Source organism: Mytilus edulis, chromosome 4, assembly GCF_963676685.1.
Source record: "Mytilus edulis chromosome 4, xbMytEdul2.2, whole genome shotgun sequence".
Classification (NCBI taxonomy): Eukaryota; Metazoa; Mollusca; class Bivalvia; order Mytilida; family Mytilidae; genus Mytilus; species Mytilus edulis.
The window spans coordinates 22,134,205-22,155,096 of NC_092347.1; the positions used below are offsets into that span (position 1 = coordinate 22,134,205).

Here is a 20,892-nt window from a genome sequence, read left to right on the forward strand (position 1 = left end):
TATATATTTTTATGTTATATAGAATTAATATGCCATTACTAAAAAGGGGAAATGGCCATCCCACAGCATAAAAACAACAGAGTTTAATAAATTTTATTGTCAAATATTGCATAAATACATTTCATTAAAGAGTTTCTCTGTTTATAAAAATATATCATAAAAAAGGAGACAAAATGCCAAGGAACAGTCCAATTTATATATAAAACATAAAGATATAAAAAATACTTTGTATAAAATATTATGGTTGAGCACTAAAATTAATTGATATTATCTACTATGATATGTTACTTCATGAACTTCAATGTATTAAAATGCCAAGTTTCTTTTCTGTAATGAAAGTCAGTTGCCACTGCAATCAACTGAAAATAAGTTTTTATATATTCAATATATATTAATATATAACAAAAAAACCAGATTAATAATAGTGACTGTTGTTACACTCCCAATAAAAAATCCTCTTTTGCATGATTTTATATGTACTTTTTAATTGGTTTTGTTAAATTATAAATAACCTTATAATTGTAGTTACAGCTGCCATGTTGGCTTCAGGTAGTTTGCAGGGTCACTGAACAGACTTTTAAAAAATTGTTCACCCCAGATAGACAACAGAGATAAGCTGCTCAATGGCAATAACTCATGAGGTCCTGTTCTTGATATTTTATTGACAAACACACTAACTGTGGTGTAAAAAAATTAACACGTGTATACACAGTATACATGTGTAAAAATAATAATACTCTTAAATGAAGAACAATTACTTATTTTAACTTTGTTACAAGTAAAACATATTAAAAAAGCCTTACTATATAGATTATCTATATACTTAATATTTTCTTGGCACAATAACTGTTTAATAAAAAATCAACAAATTCTTATAAAGCTGCAACACAAGACTTTTTGAATCACCCAGCCTGGTCTGTGTAAAAAACTCAGACATTAGTAAAAAATAGAAAAAGCAAATGTTCCTTTCCTTGATGAAAACTCTCTGAGCAAACAATTGAAATCAATACATTCTTCAAGCTCAATCATAAAAATATGTACTAAGAATTGTAAATACATGTACATCATTTTGCAATGATCAAAAATATTAAAAAAAGAAAATTTGTAATGTTTCAAAACATAATAGGAGTCAAATTATCACAGGAAAAATGTGAAGAAAGCAAACTTGTTTGGTCTAAATGTAGCCAAGACACTGGTTTGAAAATCGTATAAATACAGAAATTAAAAATTTGAATCAAAGGAGCACAGCATGACCAACAGAAAAAAAGATTTAACAATGAAATCATCACAGTGTGGACAATGATTTGTGTAAGAACATAGTTTGTTAATGTTTTTGTTGAGGTCCTTGCTGCTCAGTCATTAGTTTTCTATGCAATGTTTTTTTGGTTTGTTTCCCTTTTCTTCAGTTTTTGTTTTTTTCTATGTTGTTGTCAGTTTTTCTTCAATTTCAGATGTATAAGTGTACCTTTGGTATTTCTGACTCTTAAAAAAAACTTTATTTGAGTTTATTTTCAAACCTTTCAAAGAGGGACTCGTTTCATATTAAGCTCTGCAGTTATAGCAAATAAAGTTCTTCTGCAACAAAAGCGCAAAACAGAGCAATTTAGTTCATTCTTTGTAACTAGTATGTATAATGATGAGACTATGGTTTTGATTTAAAGGTTTTAGACAATTTCAGATCATCTGAGGTAGTTATGATAACTAAATTATCTTTAGCTCTTGTAGCTAGGCTGAGTAAGAACTTCTGTAAACTAGCATGCTCCTCATTAACATGAGGATTAACTCCTATAACAGCAAGCTTATCAAGACCACTAAACCGATGAACTGTGTCAACTAAAACGCCCTCCTTCATTTGAGCCTCTTTTTGAATATCTTGCATAGCATGTTCTATTTCTTGCTTGTCTTTACTTTTCCCTACTAATATTGCAACATCCCCAATCTCTGTACCATTCTCGATCAACTGATTTAACACTTTGGATATCGCTTTCTCAATATTTTCTTGCTTACATTTGATAATTTCTACTTCATGGCCTGATGAATATTCATGAGCTAAGTGAGGCTGGCTGTCAACTTTTTTCAAAGCTGAAGTTTCCTCTTGATCATCAGATGTTTCAGCAGTATCCAAAAATTGCTTGGCAAAGTCAAAAATTTCTTTTGAATTTCGTGCCACTTCGCTAAGCATATAGTTATTTTTGCCAATTACTGATGGAAGGCCTGCTTTGAACTTGTGAACTTTCTGAGAATAGTCCATGAAAACCCAGAAATACCCACAACAGTTTTCCATTCCATGATTATTTTCATGTCTAGAAACCAGATGCCATGCCAAACCATACCAATCACCGTCCCGGTCCTTGAAATTCTGAGCCTCATCCACAATCACATTTTTGACATTCTGATATGTTTCTTTGAATTTCTTTAAATCAAAGTAAAGTTCCAGTATTTTTCTTCTTGTAGTTACCAAGCAGAAATTGAAGGACCTGAAATACAAATTATGATACATATTCCAACTGCATAAGCAAAATATAAAAAAAAACAAGACATATTTGAAAATATGTGGTTGGTTGGCCTTTAAACTTATAAATTCTTTACTTTTTTGAAAGGAAAGAACATAAAAGGTATGAACACCATAGGTCATAAATTGTAAAGGAGTAAAAGAGGTACATGTAAGACCTAAGTCTATTGTTTCAAGATAAAAAATGTTTCAAGTTGAAACTTAAATTATCAAATTATATATTTTCTTCATAGTTTGATATCAATACCTATGCATCAGAACCATGTTGTTTTCAATATGTACTACTTTCAAGTATATTTTTTTGACTAGGTCCCAAGTTACTGGTGTTATACACGTATCTTACAAATATAGACTAATTATTTACCCTATGTACATTATATTTTGCCAAGTTATCTAACATATATCTCAATGTGCCTCATGTTTGCCTATATGTTTTATATTTTTTTTGCCAGCTTCAGTGTGATTGTTGGGTTAAATTATGACAGTAGTTGGTAAAATATGGTACCACTTGGAAGAGTAACTGATTACTATGGTTTCCTTATGTTACTAAGTCTTAAGGAATTAATATCGGGATAAGATAACCAAAATGTATGACTGGATCGTATACTTTTTGAAAGCCCTGGACAGTACACATTTGATTTCTTTGCCAGAATTATCTTATTGATATAGCTCAATTGCTGTTTTTCAATTCAGGGTTTTGGCATGATCATAAGTTTTTAAAGAATACAGCTAGAAACAGTGCTAGGATCCATCTTAAACTTCATGTGATTTGCAAGTTTATTTGTTTGTTTTTGCTAAGTGTTGAAGGCTTCAAAAAAAAGAGCTGTTCCTTAGCTTTTTTTTTTGCTGTGTTGCTGCTTTTCTATCATTACCTGACATAGGAACACAGTAATTCATTTTCCGCAAGGTACAATACATCATCTTTTTGACATCCCCTCCTTCTGAGCTCTGCTATAAACTGTACAGCAGCCACAGTCTTCCCTGAGCCTGGGGGTCCATGTACCCATAATTCCTTAGTAAACTGTTGTTTACATATCAAATCAAACTGGTCACAAGTCAACAAGAAAAAGTATTTATCTGTGGCCAGAACTTCTCTCATTGACTTTGTTGTGTTTAGAGTAGAAAAATCAATCGGTTCATATGCTGCCATTGTTATTATAAGAGATCGAACTAAACTGTCAAATTTAGTTGGTGTGACGTAAAAATGAGATGGGTAAAAATTATCTGACAAACTATTCTCTATTTCATCGTCATATCCATCCATATTTGCGACATGACAAACCAGACCAAACTTTTCTACGCATCCTCCATGGCAAACAAGCTTCTCTTTAATGAAGGCTGCTACATAGCGACAATGCTCCCAAATCTGCTCACTACTAATCTGTGAAATGGTCACCAGGTGGCACCCCTGATTCTCTGTCAGAACCAAAACATCACAGATAACATCACTAGGTTGTAAAGCTGTTACCTGCAGACCCCAACAGTTTACAACAATCATCATATGACGATCAACGTTAAAGATGTTGAGTACAGATCTAATGAAATCTTTGACCTTGAGATCTTTAATGCAGTCCATATAATGATGAGGTAAAACTAAGTTCTTATTGGCATCTGAAATAAAAATGAGGATGAGGCATCTTTTGAAATGACCTTTATTTTTTTTTTTAAATCTTTCTTCTTTCATCTCTGGTAGATAGATGTTTCATTGGCAATCATACCACATCTCCTAACTCATAAACTTTAACATCAACATATTTTCATCAAAGAGTTAAAGAAAGTTCCCTATTTTACAATTGACTAAATACTAATGCTAAGTTTAAATGAGACCTTTGTTATACTGTACAATTGACTAAATACTAATGGTAAGTTTAAATGAGACCTTTGTTATACTATCATTTTCAGATACTCTTAGATTCTATAATCAACAAACCTGATAGCAACCTATTTTCTATTTTTTCTATACTTTGTCTCAGTGTAAAGATCAGAGGTGACTGGGGAACACTTATGGGAAGCTTGATAAATCTGTTATGTAGGTCTGGTTTGTCTGGAAAAAAAATGTACAATATATATGTTTGAGGTTCTAGCTTGTCCGGAAATAACATAATTGTGCAATAAATCAGGGTGAGGCTGGTAGTCATGAATTGTTTGAAAACAGAATCTTTATACAATCTGTTATGAAGTTCTAGATTGTCTGAAAAAATGAGACATCATTGAATATCCATTATGTAGTTTTGGATTTTTGATGATAAACACATCATTATTATTTGTACAGTACATTTGTTTACCTGTTATGGCTTGCCTTAAACATTGACACTGCTTAATATGTTATAAAGTTATGGTTTATGTGAAAAAGTGCATTTAAAAATTTTTAAGTATGGTCCTAGCAATAATTGTGCAATCAATTAAAAAAGAAAAAAAATCAATTTTCAACAACTGAGATATAGTTTATTTAGCTTTGTTGGGTTGTTGCCTCAATAGCATATAACTTAACCTCTTTCATTCATAATTCTAGAAATGGATTAACTACATGTATACAGCATAGATAATATTATAATGGGTTTTTAATAGGAAGAATCCACATAAACATATCATTGACATTGTATTTGTACCTCTCAGTGGATTAAGCATTGACAGTTTCCACTCTGAAAATTTCCAGGTTTCGATATCTCCAAACTCATTTACAAAATAACTGTCTGGTGAAGCTGTAAATACTCCCCCTGGGAACTTACATACTGAAACAACAACTATAACTCTTCTAGCCTAGAAAATGAACAATAATGTGTGTAAATCACTAATTTACAGGGAGATCAAAGAAAAATTACAAACTGGTATCCACACCCCTTCTTCAGTGCTAGCTAGCTCTGCTTGCAAAGAAAATAAACAATAACATCAGTTAAGTTCTACTCAGGTATAAAGATAAAACTCCAAACTGATTCCCACACCATAACTATAACTCTCTTCTGGCCTAGAAATAAACAATAGCATGACCTTCTTACAAATTATGAATAAAAGAATATTAAACTAAAAACTGTTACCCACATTACAACTACAACACTTCTTGCCTAGAAAATAAAAGATGTTTTTAAAGAAGATAAAACTACGCACTACAACACCCTCACTATAACTGCAACTTTTCCGACCTAAAAAAATCACTTTGATAAGAATCTACTGTATATTCTATATAAAACCAGATAAGTCATAAGTTTTTTCTATTGATAAGACAACTTGATAATAAAATGCACAAGCAGAAATGATAAAAATGGAGTTATCTACCATTATTTAAAATTATATATTTAGAATTGTGTTAAAGGGAAAATTCACGATTTTTTACTTATGGTTTAAATATGTTTATTATGATATAATATATATATTCACAAAGTTTTATCGCTATATGTGCAGTAATAAAGGAGAAATTCAATAATTAATGAAAAAATATCAACTACTTCCTGTAGGTCGTGACGTTTTCTCCTGATTTTTGCATGCCGGGATTTAAAATACAATCATTAAAAGTCTTGGTTTTTAATCATATTTTAACGTAATCGTAAGCGCGCCGATGACTTATGCTTTATCTAATAACCATCCGATAATAAGAAGATAAAACGCACAGACGTTCAATTGTACTCATTCGTGAGATAAATTATCTATGTTAAACGTATATATTCGAATTATGTTTGTAGACAACACAAAAAGTTATAAATTTATTTTTAATAAATGCATTTTCGGACTGATAAGGTGAACAAATTAAAGTACAATAATCTGTAAAGACAATATGTTGGTGTACTCGTGATTATTGACCTTTTACTATCTCTGCTATGACTAGGTTTATACGATGTGTGTATTCACGGTTCTGTGGCAATACTCGTAGATGGCTTGTTGAAAGGTAAATTGTTATTTGCACTTCGGTATTTAACCACGCCTCTAGGGCACACCTTGCCAGGTGTGACTGTCTATTCGGATCAGTGGGAGCATTTAATACACACATTAAAAATACATATTCAAGTTGGTGACAAATAAAAATTGGTCGCCGTGGAATTATTTAATTATATTTGGTGCTATTATTTATTTGAATTCAAATAAGTTAATTTACTAAGAAATACACAATTTTCGGTTAAAGACGGGAAACTTAATTCATATGTCAGAATGAAATGATATACAAGTCTTGTCCTTGATTTATGTCTCATAAAAAAGGGGGACTTAGAAATTAGAAATAGCTTTACTAAATCATTTTTATTTGTCTTTATTGGGCGAAAAAATGTACGAGAACACTTACATTTAGACTTTTGAAAGCCATGTATTAATTAATATATGAAACTATCTGAAGATAACTCTACCGAAGCGGAATATAATATGTACGAATAAAGAAAAAATACTTTTGTATTGGAATGGAATCGAAAAATTACGAATAGATATTCTTTTCAAGTGTGAAAAACGTCAACCAAATTTATTCATAATCGGGAACGTCCTTATTAAAATCTGAGACTACTATAATAATCGTCGTCTCCCAACGTATATATATACTTAAATAACTATTTGACCAACGATGTTTAAAATTAAAAGACAACGAATTTAATGTTATCATTCCCTATTTTTGAAGGTTATTATAAGTCTGTTCAACTTGCAAGAATACCCCTAAAGCGGACAAATATCCGACAAGCAGTTTATTCTTTAAATTGCTGTCATTGAATATCAAGAAAGAAAATAAATCCCGAAATTGATACTCAATAGTTTTCCTAGAAAATATTCACATCCCTTGGGGATTATTAGTGTACGTCCAGTTGCATATATTTTACATGAATGTTGGAACAATTGTGATGATGACAAATTTCGTCCTTTATTCGAGAACAATCTAATTGATATATAAATCTGTGAGTTTACTATGTTCTTAACTTCGATGAACCAAAGCAAGTTATAAATTGACCTGTATTTAAATCAAATTGTTTCTTTTTTTTTCTTCTACTTCTTTTGGTATACAATAGTCTATCGAATTCGTTGATTACATACTGTTGGCATACGTGGACTAGTCTATAATAATTTACAAAACTTTTACCACAATTTACACAAAATGTATGTTTCTTTCTTATGTTCAATGTATACATATTTTAAATTGCGCTACTGACTATAGTTCCGTAACTTTCTACCCAGGCGTATGTATACACGAATCGTCGACAAGTGCGCACATTTTTTTAAATCAATAATTCTGGTATGTTCCAATCTGTCCTAAACTATTGACAATGAGTATATATTACATTTTCCCAAATTAACCCTTGGAAAAATATGTAAATAGATTTGTATTTCTTCAATTTTTTTTTTTTGTATTAATTTTTTTTTATAAATAATATTCTTTACACCAGAAATCTTATTTATAAACAAGCGTATGAGTTCAGTAATGACTAGTATAAATATAACTTTCGGACACGCAAGACAAAAATGTATATTATACATGCACCTGATAGTTCAAAATGGAAAGTTATAAGTAACGGTCGTGTACACTGATCAATACCTACAGAAGTGAAACGATGCATGAACTTGCAAGCCAGCCGGACAGGAAATCGATTGAATACCTGGACGTGTCACCTTACACCCCTTCCAATACCTTTGGGAGTAATACCTTTAGCCATGCTGGTGATCAGATGAGGGAAGATCCGAATTTATTTAAATAAAGTTTATTACTTGAAAGAATTATGAACGAATTAGATTTTCGAAAACAATTGCCACGGAACACTTATTTATGATTTGAACTTTGACTTTTTAACTAATTACAATATTATCAGTTTAAAAATAACAGACTATATGGTTATTTAAAAATATAAGACCATTTTCCGTATCAAGTTAGTCAGTCAGATAAAACAACCGTACGACTGACAAGATATCGACACGCAATTACGACTACATCGTTTACTGTAGTTTTGTTCCTTTGTGGTTTATAGACATATCGGGATTTTTCATCGGAGAAGGTGACAAGATGGCGGAGGGCAGAGAACTGATACTCAAAATTTAAAATCGATGGTGATCTCTTATTTAGCGGAATAAAACTTTAATATCTATAAATTTGAGCATTTTTATACAGAATGGGCATAATATCAATTTTTGATTTTTTTGCGAAGTTTCCCTTTAAATGGTTATTGTGAATAATAATATAAATACATTGAGAACATTGCTGCAATGACTTCTTTAAGATCTTGCCACTAGATCATAGGTTTTTGTGGATACCTGTCTAAAATTCAAAAGATCTTTTCAATTCTATCAAGAATGCACATGCCAAAATGTCTTCCCCTCAGAACTGATAAAAATTGAGTTATCTCCCATAATCTTAACTTTAAAATAAATCTGCAAAATCAAGTACATGTAGTTTATGAGACTTCAAAAAAATAGAAACATATAAACCCGGGAATTACTGACTATCCTTTTCGATATAACTGTGCCGACAGCACTTGCTAAATCATACCCTGTTCTAACAAGAAAACATTGAAAAACATACCCTGTTCTAAACAAAAATATTGAATATCATACCCTGTTCTATACACGCTCAGAAAATGTATATCCTGTTCTAGACCGTGTAAAATAGATGCAGTTCTAGACCCGGGTTCTAGACTATATCTTAAACAGTTAAATAACCGATCCTGTTCTAGACAAATACTTTATTTAAAAAAAGACCCTGTTCTCACCAGCAGGGCATGAAAAAGCGACCCTGTTCTAACCAGCAGGACATGAAAAAGGGACCCTGTTCTAACCTGCAGGGCATGAAAAAGTGACCCTGTTTTGCGGCACACTCATACCACTAAAAATATAGGAAGTAACTCCCCGGGCATATAAATTAGTAGGAAGGGATTCCTGATTTTATTTTATTTTTCTTACCTTTTTCTTTGGAGAGCCAATAACCGGTTTGAAACAGATGTCCCAATGTTTTCCTTGTTCTGGTATAAACTCTTCATCTCCCCAGATCACATTCTCCATACGACTATTTATCAGCTCAACTAAATATTAAAAAAATACTTTTGCATAAGAAAATGACAATATTAAGATATGTATATAATGTACATTGTTACATGCTTAGAAATAATAAATACTGAAATATTACAGTAATACTTATATCAAAGAAGGTGTAATATACATTTGTAATTTGTCATTCAGTTCTTAATCAGCAGAAATTAATTCAAATAGAGAAATTAAAAAAAAAAATGCAATCCTCTAAGGAATACATCTATAACCAGACATATTTAAATATGACTTCACTATAAAATACTACAACTTAATATCACACTGAATTCAAAGCTAAACAAGTGTTGTAAAGTGATCTTTAACACCACCCACACATCTTGTGTCTGTACCAAATTATGCTATCTGTATCATGCAATGTATGTTGGTGTTTGTATGTCTATGTTTTTTCAGAGGAGTTGTCACTTGTGTATTGGTAAGTTTAGTATGTACCTTCTAATATTTTTGAAAACTAATATCCTTTTTATCATGTGATATCCTAAATCAGAGTATGTAATATACTTATTATAAACAATATAAATATTATAGTTTTCCATAAGTGTCCAAACCTGTCCTGTCCTGGTCCTCCTCAGATAACAGTTCCCCCATGGCTGATGCCCTGACATCATCAATACCAAATAAAATATGTCCACCTTCATGATTGGCAAATGCTGATATATACTTTGACACCATTTGTTTTATTTTCTGTGGTATAGATTTAGAATCTTTCGATCCCTCTGATAGATATTTAAACTGTATTTGTTTGGTTTCTTGTTTTATTTTACTGTCAGTTCGAGCATATTGAAAATTCTCTGGAATGAGAGGTAAATCAGATATTGACAATGGTGCTCCTTTGTGTTGGAGTAATTTCATTACAGAATGGTAGGAAACTTCATGTGTTGCTGTGTCAGTTGGCAAGCGGCAGTGGTAGTCAAGGGAACACAAATGTTCTGCAGATTTAACAAACAGGTATAAATCTGGATCGGAATAATTTCCAACCATGTCGAAATAATTACAAATATCATCACATGACAAAATGTCGGCAAATTTGTTCTCCATACCGCTCCACCAGGTATCTAGGTGTTTTGGTTGCACACCTATTTGAACATGATCTAGATTTCTCATGTGTAGAATTCCACCTCCAGAGTTCAGGAGAGCACATACATACTTCAATACAAATTCATTACCACTTTCTCGAATACCTTGTATAATGTGGACATTACAGTTCAATATAGTCTCACCATATCTATAAAGGTTTTGTGTTCTACAAAAGAAATCAAATTAAATTAAGATTTATAAATTCATTTTAATGGTTGTTTGTGCTGTATCAGTTAATACATGTATGACATTGTTATGTTTTATCACTTTAATTATCTACTATGTATTTTTATTTCTGTTTTGCTACAAGTCTAAGCAATTTTAGTTTTAATTTCAATACTTCTGTGAATACATTTATTTTATATAAGTTTCATAAACAGAAGTTAATAGTCCCAAATGATATTCCAGTTGTATGCATAAAATTTTTCATTACCATATAATCTTTTATCTATTATTCTCCTTATAAATATAACATAGAGTTATCTCCCATTCATATTAATGCTCTAGTTGGTGCATTCTATGCATGATAATTTTTCAAACAGGTAACATATATACAGCTAAGCTTTGCACTGTGATTATATTTCATTGAATTATTTTCTCATATATACAATGTTACATTAAAATCCAATAAGGTGCAAGAATTGCATTATTTTTCTTACATTTCTCTAGCTTCTAAAGCTGATGTCCCACTAGACATTCTTTTTCTTTTTACTATTGAATCATCTAAAACATATTAATACAGATATAAACAATATAGTTTGTTTTAATTATATGGATGTATTGCTAGTTTTAGCTTTTATGCAGTAATCTAGGTAGAATAAAAAGATAGTTAAAATTTGTTATCAAATTATTTGTTAAATAGTATTATATTATATGCATGAAAAGATATGTTAAGTTAGTGCTTACCCTTCCAGAGCACCCAATATCTGTAATAATTACATATAAATAGCATTTTTCTTTAGATATTCTTTTTTCCTAACATTTTTGCATTTGTAATATTAATATAAATGCTTTGCCTTTTTATCCCTATCATGCAAATACAATATTTAGTAAAATATCATTGTCAAGATATCAGCTCTAAAGGATAACGGTATACCACTACCCTGCTTACCCATTTTAATTTTTGAACCTCTTCATCCACACTTTCTTATACCAATCAGTCACCTTGTATTCTAGTTGTGATGGTCACCTTCCTGTACATGTCCTTCTCTTTAACTAGAAGGAAGCATACATTGTACATGTAGTATGATACATCTTACTTTATCATTGTTTATAATGTCTGCTTAAAAATAAAATTAACTGCCTTTTTAGCTCACCTGGCCCGAAGGGCCAAGTGAGCTTTTCTCATCACTTGGCGTCCGGCGTCCGGCGTCGTCCGGCGTCGTCGTCCGTCGTCGTCCGTCGTCGTCCTGCGTTAACTTTTACAAAAATCTTCTCCTCTGAAACTACTGGGCCAAATTTAACCAAACTTGGCCACAATCATCATTGGGGTATCTAGTTTAAAAATTGTGTCCGGTGACCCCGCCAACTAACCAAGATGGCCGCCATGGCTATAAATAGAACATAGGGGTAAAATGCAGTTTTTGGCTTATAACTCAAAAACCAAAGCATTTAGGGCAAATCTGACATGGGGTAATATTGTTAATCAGGTTAAGATCTATCTGCCCTGAAATTTTCAGATGAATCTGACATTCCGTTGTTAGGTTGCTGCCCCTGAATTGGTAATTTTAAGGAAATTTTGTTGTTTTTGGTTATTATCTTGAATATTATTTCAGATAGAGATAAACTGTAAAAAGCAATAATGTTCAGCAAAGTAAGATCTACGAATAAGTCAACATGACCAAAATGATCAGTTGACCACTTTAGGAGTTATTGCCCTTTATAGTCAATTTTTAACCATTTTTCGTAAATCTTAGTAATCTTTTAGAAAAATCTTCTCCTCTGAAACTGCTGGGCCAAATTATTTGAAACTTGGCCACAATCATCATTGGGGTATCTAGTTTAAAAATTGTGTCCGGTGACCCCGCCAACTAACCAAGATGACCGCCATGGCTATAAATAGAACATAGGGGTAAAATGCAGTTTTTGGCTTATAACTCAAAAACCAAAGCATTTAGAGGAAATCTGACATGGGTAAAATTGTTAATCAGGTGAAGATCTATCTGTCCTGAAATTTTCAGATGAATTGGACAACCTGTTTTTGGGTTGCGGCCCCTGAATTGGTAATTTTAAGGAAATTTTGCTGTTTTTGGTTATTATATTGAATATTATTATAGATATAGGTAAACTGTAAACAGCAATAATGTTCAGCAAGGTCAGATTTACAAATAAGTCAACATGACCAAAATGGTCAGTTGACCTCTTTAGGAGTTATTGCCCTTTAAAGTCAATTTTTAACCATTTTTCGTAAATTTTATATATCTTTTACTAAAATCTTCTTCTCTGAAACTGCTGTGCCAAATTGATCCAAACTTGGCCACAATCATCTTTGGGGTTTCTTGTTTAAAAAATGTGTCCGGTGACCTGGCCATCAAACCAAGATGGCCGCCACGGCTAAAAATAGAACATAGGGGTAAAATACAGTTTTTGGCTTATAACTCAAAAACCAAATAATTTAGAGAAAATCTGACATGAAGTAAAATTGTTAATCAGGTCAAGATCTATCTGCCCTGAAATTTTCAGATGAATTGGACAACCTGTTTTTGGGTTGCGGCCCCTGAATTGGTAATTTTAAGGAAATTTTGCTGTTTTATATTGAATATTATTATAGATATAGGTAAACTGTAAACAGCAATAATGTTCAGCAAAGTAAGATCTACAAATAAGTCAACATGAACGAAATGGTCAATTGACCCCTGTAGGAGTTATTGACCTTTGTAGTCAATTTTCAATCTGCTTCCTTTGTTTAATATTCACATAGACCAAGGTGAGCGACACAGGCTCTTTAGAGCCTCTAGTTTATTACTATTGTCAAAATGGTTAAACAATGCACAACATGGGAATGATGCAACAAATAATTAATGTTATCAAATTTAAAAACTTATTTTTTGTGGCATCTCAGTATCTCCTCACTGTTTCATAATATATACCCTATAAAATTGTTATTTAATTTAAGTCCTGTCTACATGAAATGAACATGCATGTTATTTGCACATAATAGCTAAAAGGTTGTGTTTATGTTTTATTTTCAATGAATTGTAGACTTGTAAATTTCAGAACTACAACATTGTTCATTGTTGTTCAACAAAAGAGCTTCATAGCCATCATAGCTGTGACAGAAAAGATGGGCATAAAATTGAGAAAAAAAATTGGAAATGTGTCAAAGCTACATGTACAAAAAACAACCAAAGAGCAGAAAACAGTTGACATGGCTGAAGGCCACCAGCAGGTCTTTGGAATAGAGAGTATTTATATTAGTAGTCTCTTTCACATAAAAATTGAACATACTTGTATATTTGAAAGAGGATGTACAATGTATAGGTCTGGCATTTGGCCATAAGCTGTAATAGAATTGATTCTTAACCTTAAAACGAATCATTTAAAATTGTGTAAGGCTTTGTGTCCAGTGGCATATATTGTAAATGGCATGTACATTTGTATGTTCATGATCAGGAGTAGAACAAATAAACGATTAATACCATGCAAATTAGGTACTGGTAGGTCCTACAAAAGGGGACCAGCTTGGCTGATTGTTGGGAAGTTAGTTTGAATTTCACTGAAAAGTGAAGGTATATTTCACTGAAAATTGAAGGTATATTAATATTTGAGTGGGAATTTGGTATAGAATTTGCTACATGTCATGTACATGATGTATGTAACAGGCCAACTGTACAGACCCCTCAAACAGTTGTTTCAAGGGTCCTTAACAGTACAGAGAGCATGACACTCTCTTTACACCAGTAATCTTCACTGACCAAACCTTAACTGTCAAGACGTATGGGACCCACTATCAAACCATCTTGATCAAAGACATTGAACAGGTACAGCACAAAGCAGCATGATTCGTTTTTTAACCTGTACACAACACTTGCCCAAGAGGCTTTGTCACTGGACTATCAATCCAACTCCAGTCGGATATTCTACAGCAAAGAAGAATGAACAAGTGACAATTGTACAGTGTAAATAGTTTTGATTATTTGGTTTCTATTTACTTTTATTCAATGGAGAAGCCTCCTGTTTTACCGAGCGGAGTTAGAAAATCACTTAAGTATTAGGTCAACTCCTTACCTGAAGAAGAAGAAGAAGACCAGGGGCACCAGACTGACATCATTTTACTTGATTTTTCAAAAGCCTTACACATACGCTTGCTTTTGAAAATGGCACACTATGGGGTGAAAGAAACAACATTGAGCTGGATAAAGGACTTCCTAATTATATAAGCAGTAGAACCCAGACAGTTATCCTAGAAGGACATACATCTACTCCTTTAGATGTTCTATCAGGAGTTCCACAAGGGACAGTCTTAGGTCCTCTCCTATTCCTGACATATATCAACGACATGCCAGATTGTACATCTTGAGGTGTAAGGTTGTTTGCAGAGGATAGCCTGGTCTACAGGAAAATGAGAAATCTTGAGGATGCTGCAATTCTCCAGAGATACCTCACTGCCTTGGAAGAGTGGGAACACAAGTGGCAGATGTTTTTCCATCCAGAAAAGTGCACAGTCAAGAGAATATGTAACAAGCGTAACACCCTAGAAACAACATACACCTTGCATTAACACCAACTAGAAGTTGTTGATAGTGGAAAGTAACGTGGAGTTACCATTAGTCAAGACCTACAGTGGAATAAACACATTAATAACACCACAGGTAAAGCAACCAGGACCCTCATTTTTCTCCGCAGAAACTTGGGCTGTTATAAGCCATTTGTAAAAAACACAGCCTATTGTGCACTCATCAGACCATTGATTGAGTACCCTGCCACAGTGTGGAACCTCCATCATACCACCTTGATCATAAAGACATCGATCTGGTACAGCTTAAAGCAGCACGATTTGTATACAACCAGTACCCAGACACTTCCCCAGGATGTGTCAATGGACTTTTAGACCAAGTCCAGTGGGATCCACTACAGCATAGACGGATGAAACAGCGACTCGTCCTATGCTAAAAGATACAGAACCAACTAGTGGAGATACAACCACCTATCTACTACATACATGTACATGTACCTGGGGACAGCAGAACAAGGGGTGGTCATGCATGTATAATCTGACAGGTAAGAGCAACAAAGGAAGTATACAACAACTCCTTTTTCCCAAGCTCAATAAGAGACTTGAACCTACTGCTAGACACAGTAGCAGCTGCACCATCACTCAAAGAGTTCAGGGTCAGACTAGCCAGTGTGCCTTGGACCCAGATGCAGCCTAACTAGACAACACCTTGCCAAATTGTACAGCACTTGTATATAGATTATAGTTTTTTAAATTATTTGGTTAATATTTACCTTTAATCAATGGAGAAGCCTCCTGTTTTACCGAGCGGAGTTAGTTAATATGAGGGTCAACTCCTTAAGGGAAGAAGAAGAAGCACATCTATAACAGCTGTTTATTGTTATATCAAAGGCAACACTGCATGGTTATGTAGTCATCATGAAATGTGATAATGTGAATGAGCAAAAAGCATAAAAGATTTATCTGAAGTCGGTTATACATATTACAATACAAAATTTGTTTATAATCTTTTTATCTGACATAAACAAATTTATCAGTTTATGTATGCAACTTTATCATGTGCAAAAGACAACGTTCCCTTAGTCCTATGAAGCAACTGGTTAATTCTATATGTAATGGACTATATCAATCTTACTTAAGCTAGAAATATTTGCTCTGCATTGTATATGTACAGGTATAAGTTCCTATTCTTCTTATTCAGTAAAATGTGTTTTGGAAATATAATACCGGAAATTGAACAAGCATTGTAATTTTCAACAATGACGGTATGGCTTTAAATGGCTTTAAATAAAATACGGGTTTGTCTTCTACTGAGGGAGCTAATAAATTATAAAACTACTGTCTGTTATTGTATAATCGTATGCATAAGGACAGATGACAGGGGTTTGTTACAATTGCCGGGTTTACTATCCATACGAACCCCCCCCAAAAAAAATAAATAAAAATCAAATGGTTGCTGCCTATTAAAATTGAAACCACCACTGTTGACAGCTTTAGAGATTGTTTTTGCAGAGACCGTCTATACGAACTAATTAGTATAAACTGTCCATGTTGCTTGTCATGCTCCAAATATTCTAATGCTAACATAGGTAGGCCTTCCAATACATTTGTCATTAGTTAAACAATATTTATAATGTCTTTACACTCAATGTCCTCACTTTATGAATCAAAATTTCCCACAGGAAACATAAATTTGTATGTGTACTTTATTTCATAAGAACCTGTTTTACTGAGGAAAAGTTGTTGCTGGTGATAAACATGCATTTCTGCAAAATGCTGGTTGATTTGCGTAACTCGTCATAATCATCGTGGCCATAGCCATCGGATTTTTTCATTGAAAAGTTACCGTCACGACATCATCGCCATCACTCTTCCTCCTTACACCACCAATCATTATCTTCATCTAGTTTCTATCATAGGCCAGTTAGTTCCGTTTTTTTAATTATTAAACAGTTGCCATTGGAAATGACAATTAAATTGTTTGACTTCCTTTATACAGAGCTTGAAATTGAGAACAATGTACAGAATCAAATTATTAAAGACAAAATACAAACACATATTCTACAAGATTGAAACATTTGAAAACTGAAAACAGTTTTTAGAACTTATATAAAAAAATGAGACAGAACAGTTATCATGGTTAATGCAAGAACCCTTGATGGTTCCTGAATGTACAGTTTTTACACAAAATATAAAAAACCTCTTCAAAGATACCAGGATTATAATTGTGTATGATATACATTTGTATGCGCCCCGCCCCGTGTACAAAACTTAAATCAAAAAAGTAACAAGGCAAAACTTATAAAGTTGACTAACATTTAGCACTAATAATTCTATAACCGTCATTATGGCATGTTACTGAATATTGCTTTCGCAACCCGAAAATCATCAAAATTATCAAAAAGTATCTAGTGGTGAGTATATTTATGGGGCGCATGTTTCAAACGCAAATATGCAAACATTTTACAAAACTTGAAGCATACAGATTTGCGCACTTAAATGGTATTTATCAGAGTTAATGAAAAATCGTGTTTCTCGTTCCTTTTTATTAGCTAACCTGGTCCGAAGGGCCAAGTGAGCTTTTCTCATCACTTTGCGTCCGTCATCCGTCGTCGTCGTCGTCGTCGTCTGTTAATTTTTACAAAAATCTTCTCTAACCATTTTTCGTAAATCTTAGTAATCTTTTAGAAAAATCTTCTCCTCTGAAACTACTTGACTAAATTAAACCAAACTTGCCCACAATCATCATTAGGGTATATAGTTTAAAAAATGTGTCCGGTGACCCGGCCAACCAACCAAGATGGCCGCCATGGCTAAAAATAGAACATAGGGGTAAAATGTAGTTTTTGGATTATATCTCTGAAACCAAAGCATTTAGAGGAAATCTGATGGCGTTAAATTGTTTATCAGGTCAGGATCTATCTGCCCTGAAATTTTCAGATGAATCGGACAACCCGTTGTTGGGTTGCTGCCCCTGAATTAGTAATTTTAAGGAAATTTTGCCGTTTTTGGTTATTATCTTGAATATTATAATAGATAGAGATAAACTGTAAACGGCAATTATGTTCAGCAAAGTAAGATCTACAAATAAGTCAAACACTACCAAAATGGTCAGTTGATCCCCTTAAGGAGTTATTGCCCTTTATAGTCAATTTTTAACAATTTTTCGTAAATTTTTGTTATCTTTTACAAAAATCTTCTCCTCTGAAACTACTGTGCCAAATTTAACCAAACTTGGCCACCATCATCATTAGGTTATCTGGTTTAAAAAATGAGTCCGGAGACCCGGCCAACCAACCAAGATGGCCGCCATGGCTAAAAGTAGAACATAGGGGTAAAATGTAGATTTTCGATTATATTTTGTAACCAAAGCATTTAGAGCAAATCTGACGGGGTAAAATTGTTTATCAGGTCAAGATCTATCTGCCCCGAATTTTTTTTTTGTTTTTTGGGGGGGTTCGTATGGATAGTAAACCCGGCAATTGTAACAAACCCCTGTCATCTGTCCTTATGCATACGATTATACAATAACAGACAGTAGTTTTATAATTTATTAGCTCCCTCAGTAGAAGACAAACCCGTATTTTATAGTTGAGTTGCTCCCCTGAATTGGTAATTTAAAGGAAATTTTGACGTTTTTGGTTATTATCTTGAATATTATAATAGATAGAGATAAACTGTATACAGCAATTATGTTTAAAAAAGTAAGATCTACAAATAAGTTAACATTACCAAAATGGTCAGTTGGCCCTTTAAGGAGTTATTGCCCTTTATAGTCAATTTTTAACAATTTTTCGTAAATTTTTGTTATCTTTTACAAAACAATTCTCCTCTGAAACTATAAAGACAAATTTAACCAAACTTGACCACAATCATATGAGGGTATCTTGTTTAAAAAAATGTTTCCGATGACCCTGCCCACAAACCAAGATGGCCGACATGGCTAAAAATAGTACACAGGGTAAAATGCAGTTTTAGACTCATATATCTGAAACCAAAACATTTAGAGCAAATCTTACAGAATAAAATTGTTCATTAGGTCAAGATCTATCTGCCCTGAAATTTTCAGATGAATCGGACAACCCGTTGTTGAGTTGCTGCCCCTGAATTGGTAATTTAAAGGAAATTTGGCCGTTTTTGGTTATTATCTTGAATATTATAATAGATAGAGATAAATTGTAAACAGCAATTATGTTCAGCAAAGTAAGATCTACAAATAAGTCAACATTACCATTATGGTCAGTTGATCCTTTAAGGAGTTATTGCCGTTTATAGTCAATTTTTAACAATTTTTCGTAAATTTTTGTTATCTTTTACAAAAATTTCTCCTCTGAAACTATAAAGACAAATTTAACCAAACTTATTTTTGTTATCTTTTACAAAAATTTCTCCTCTGAAACTATAAAGACAAATTTAACCAAACTTGACCACAATCATATGAGGGTATCTTGTTTAAAAAATGTTTTCGATGACCCTGCCCACAAACCAAGATGGCTGACATGGCTAAAAATAGTACATAGGGTAAAATGCAGTTTTAAACTCATATATCTGAAACCAAAGCATAAAGAGCAAATCTTACAGGATAAAATTGTTCATTAGGTCAAGATCTATCTGCCCCGAAATTTTCAGACCAATCAGGCAACCCGTTGTTGGGTTGCTGCCCCTGAATTGGTAATTTTAAGAAAATTTGGCAGCTTTTGGTTATTATCTTGAATATTATTATAGATAGAGATAAACTGTAAACAGCAATAATGTACAGAAAAGTAAGACCTACAAATAAGTCAACATGATTAAAATGGTCAATTGACCCCCTTAAGGAGTTATGCCCTTTATAGTCAATATTTAACAATTTTTTACAAAATATTTTCCACTGTAACTACTGGGCCGAGTTCATTATAGATAGAGATAATTATAAGCAGCAAGAATGTTCAGTAAAATAAGATCTACAAACACATCACCATCACCAAAACACAATTTGGTCATTAATCCATCTGTGTCCTTTGTTTAATATGCACAATGACCAAGGTGAGCGACACAGGCTCTTTAGAGCCTCTAGTGGTTTTTTTTGTATTAGACCGTTGGTTTTCCTGTTTGAATTGTTTCACACTGATCATTTAGAGTTCTTTATAGCTTGCTGTTCGGTGTGACCCAATGCTCCGTGTTGAAGGCTTGACTTGGACCTATAATGCTTTATCTTTTACACATTGTGACTTGGATGGATAACTGTCTCATTGACACTCATTTCAGATCTTCCTATTTCTACGTAGTTGATTCATTTTGGGCTGTAAAACTTAGAATAGTGTGACAAAAGTTACGTATTGGAGTGTTATATGAAAGTTCTGCACTTCCTTTGATAACAACCCCCGTAAATTTTATTTTTCAATTGAAATATGTTTCAATTTAAAGACATGGATTTTAGACCACAGAAGTATGAATTACAGTCATAAATCTTTGCATAGAGTTATTTGATCATGTGTGTATGATTGTCACTTTGTATATATAGCCATGAGTGTTCTACATGTTTTATTTTGATATTCATTCGTCACTGTAGTCAAAACATTGTTCAGAATATAAACAAACGGATGAGATACAACTTAGTTATGTCTTCTCCTGACACTGTATTATAGAAATG

The 20,892-nt window shown here is 32.9% G+C and overlaps 1 protein-coding gene across 1 annotated transcript; it reads right to left on the bottom strand.

The window, feature by feature from the left end:
• Window positions 1-1,624: 1,624 nt before the first annotated feature.
• Window positions 1,625-16,521, bottom strand: LOC139519218 (schlafen family member 9-like). The gene is made up of 9 exons (XM_071311162.1): window positions 16,396-16,521; window positions 11,697-11,800; window positions 11,245-11,308; window positions 10,057-10,751; window positions 9,368-9,486; window positions 5,122-5,272; window positions 4,443-4,556; window positions 3,385-4,123; window positions 1,625-2,477 (listed from the first exon to the last, which is right to left on the bottom strand). The coding sequence occupies exons 2-9, from the start codon at window positions 11,698-11,700 to the stop codon at window positions 1,643-1,645; spliced, it is 2,721 nt and encodes a 906-aa protein (XP_071167263.1). The 5' UTR covers window positions 11,701-11,800; window positions 16,396-16,521; the 3' UTR covers window positions 1,625-1,642.
• Between the last annotated feature and the right edge of the window lie 4,371 nt (window positions 16,522-20,892).

Bases quoted from the DNA above. Each gene is read 5' to 3' on its own strand.
- LOC139519218 (XM_071311162.1), bottom strand. The intron at 10,752-11,244 runs GTAAGAAAAATA...TTTCTTTTGTAG, and splicing joins GCTTTAGAAGCTAGAGAAAT to AACACAAAACCTTTATAGAT. The intron at 4,557-5,121 runs GTACAAATACAA...TTTTTTTTCCAG, and splicing joins AATGCTTAATCCACTGAGAG to ACAAACCAGACCTACATAAC.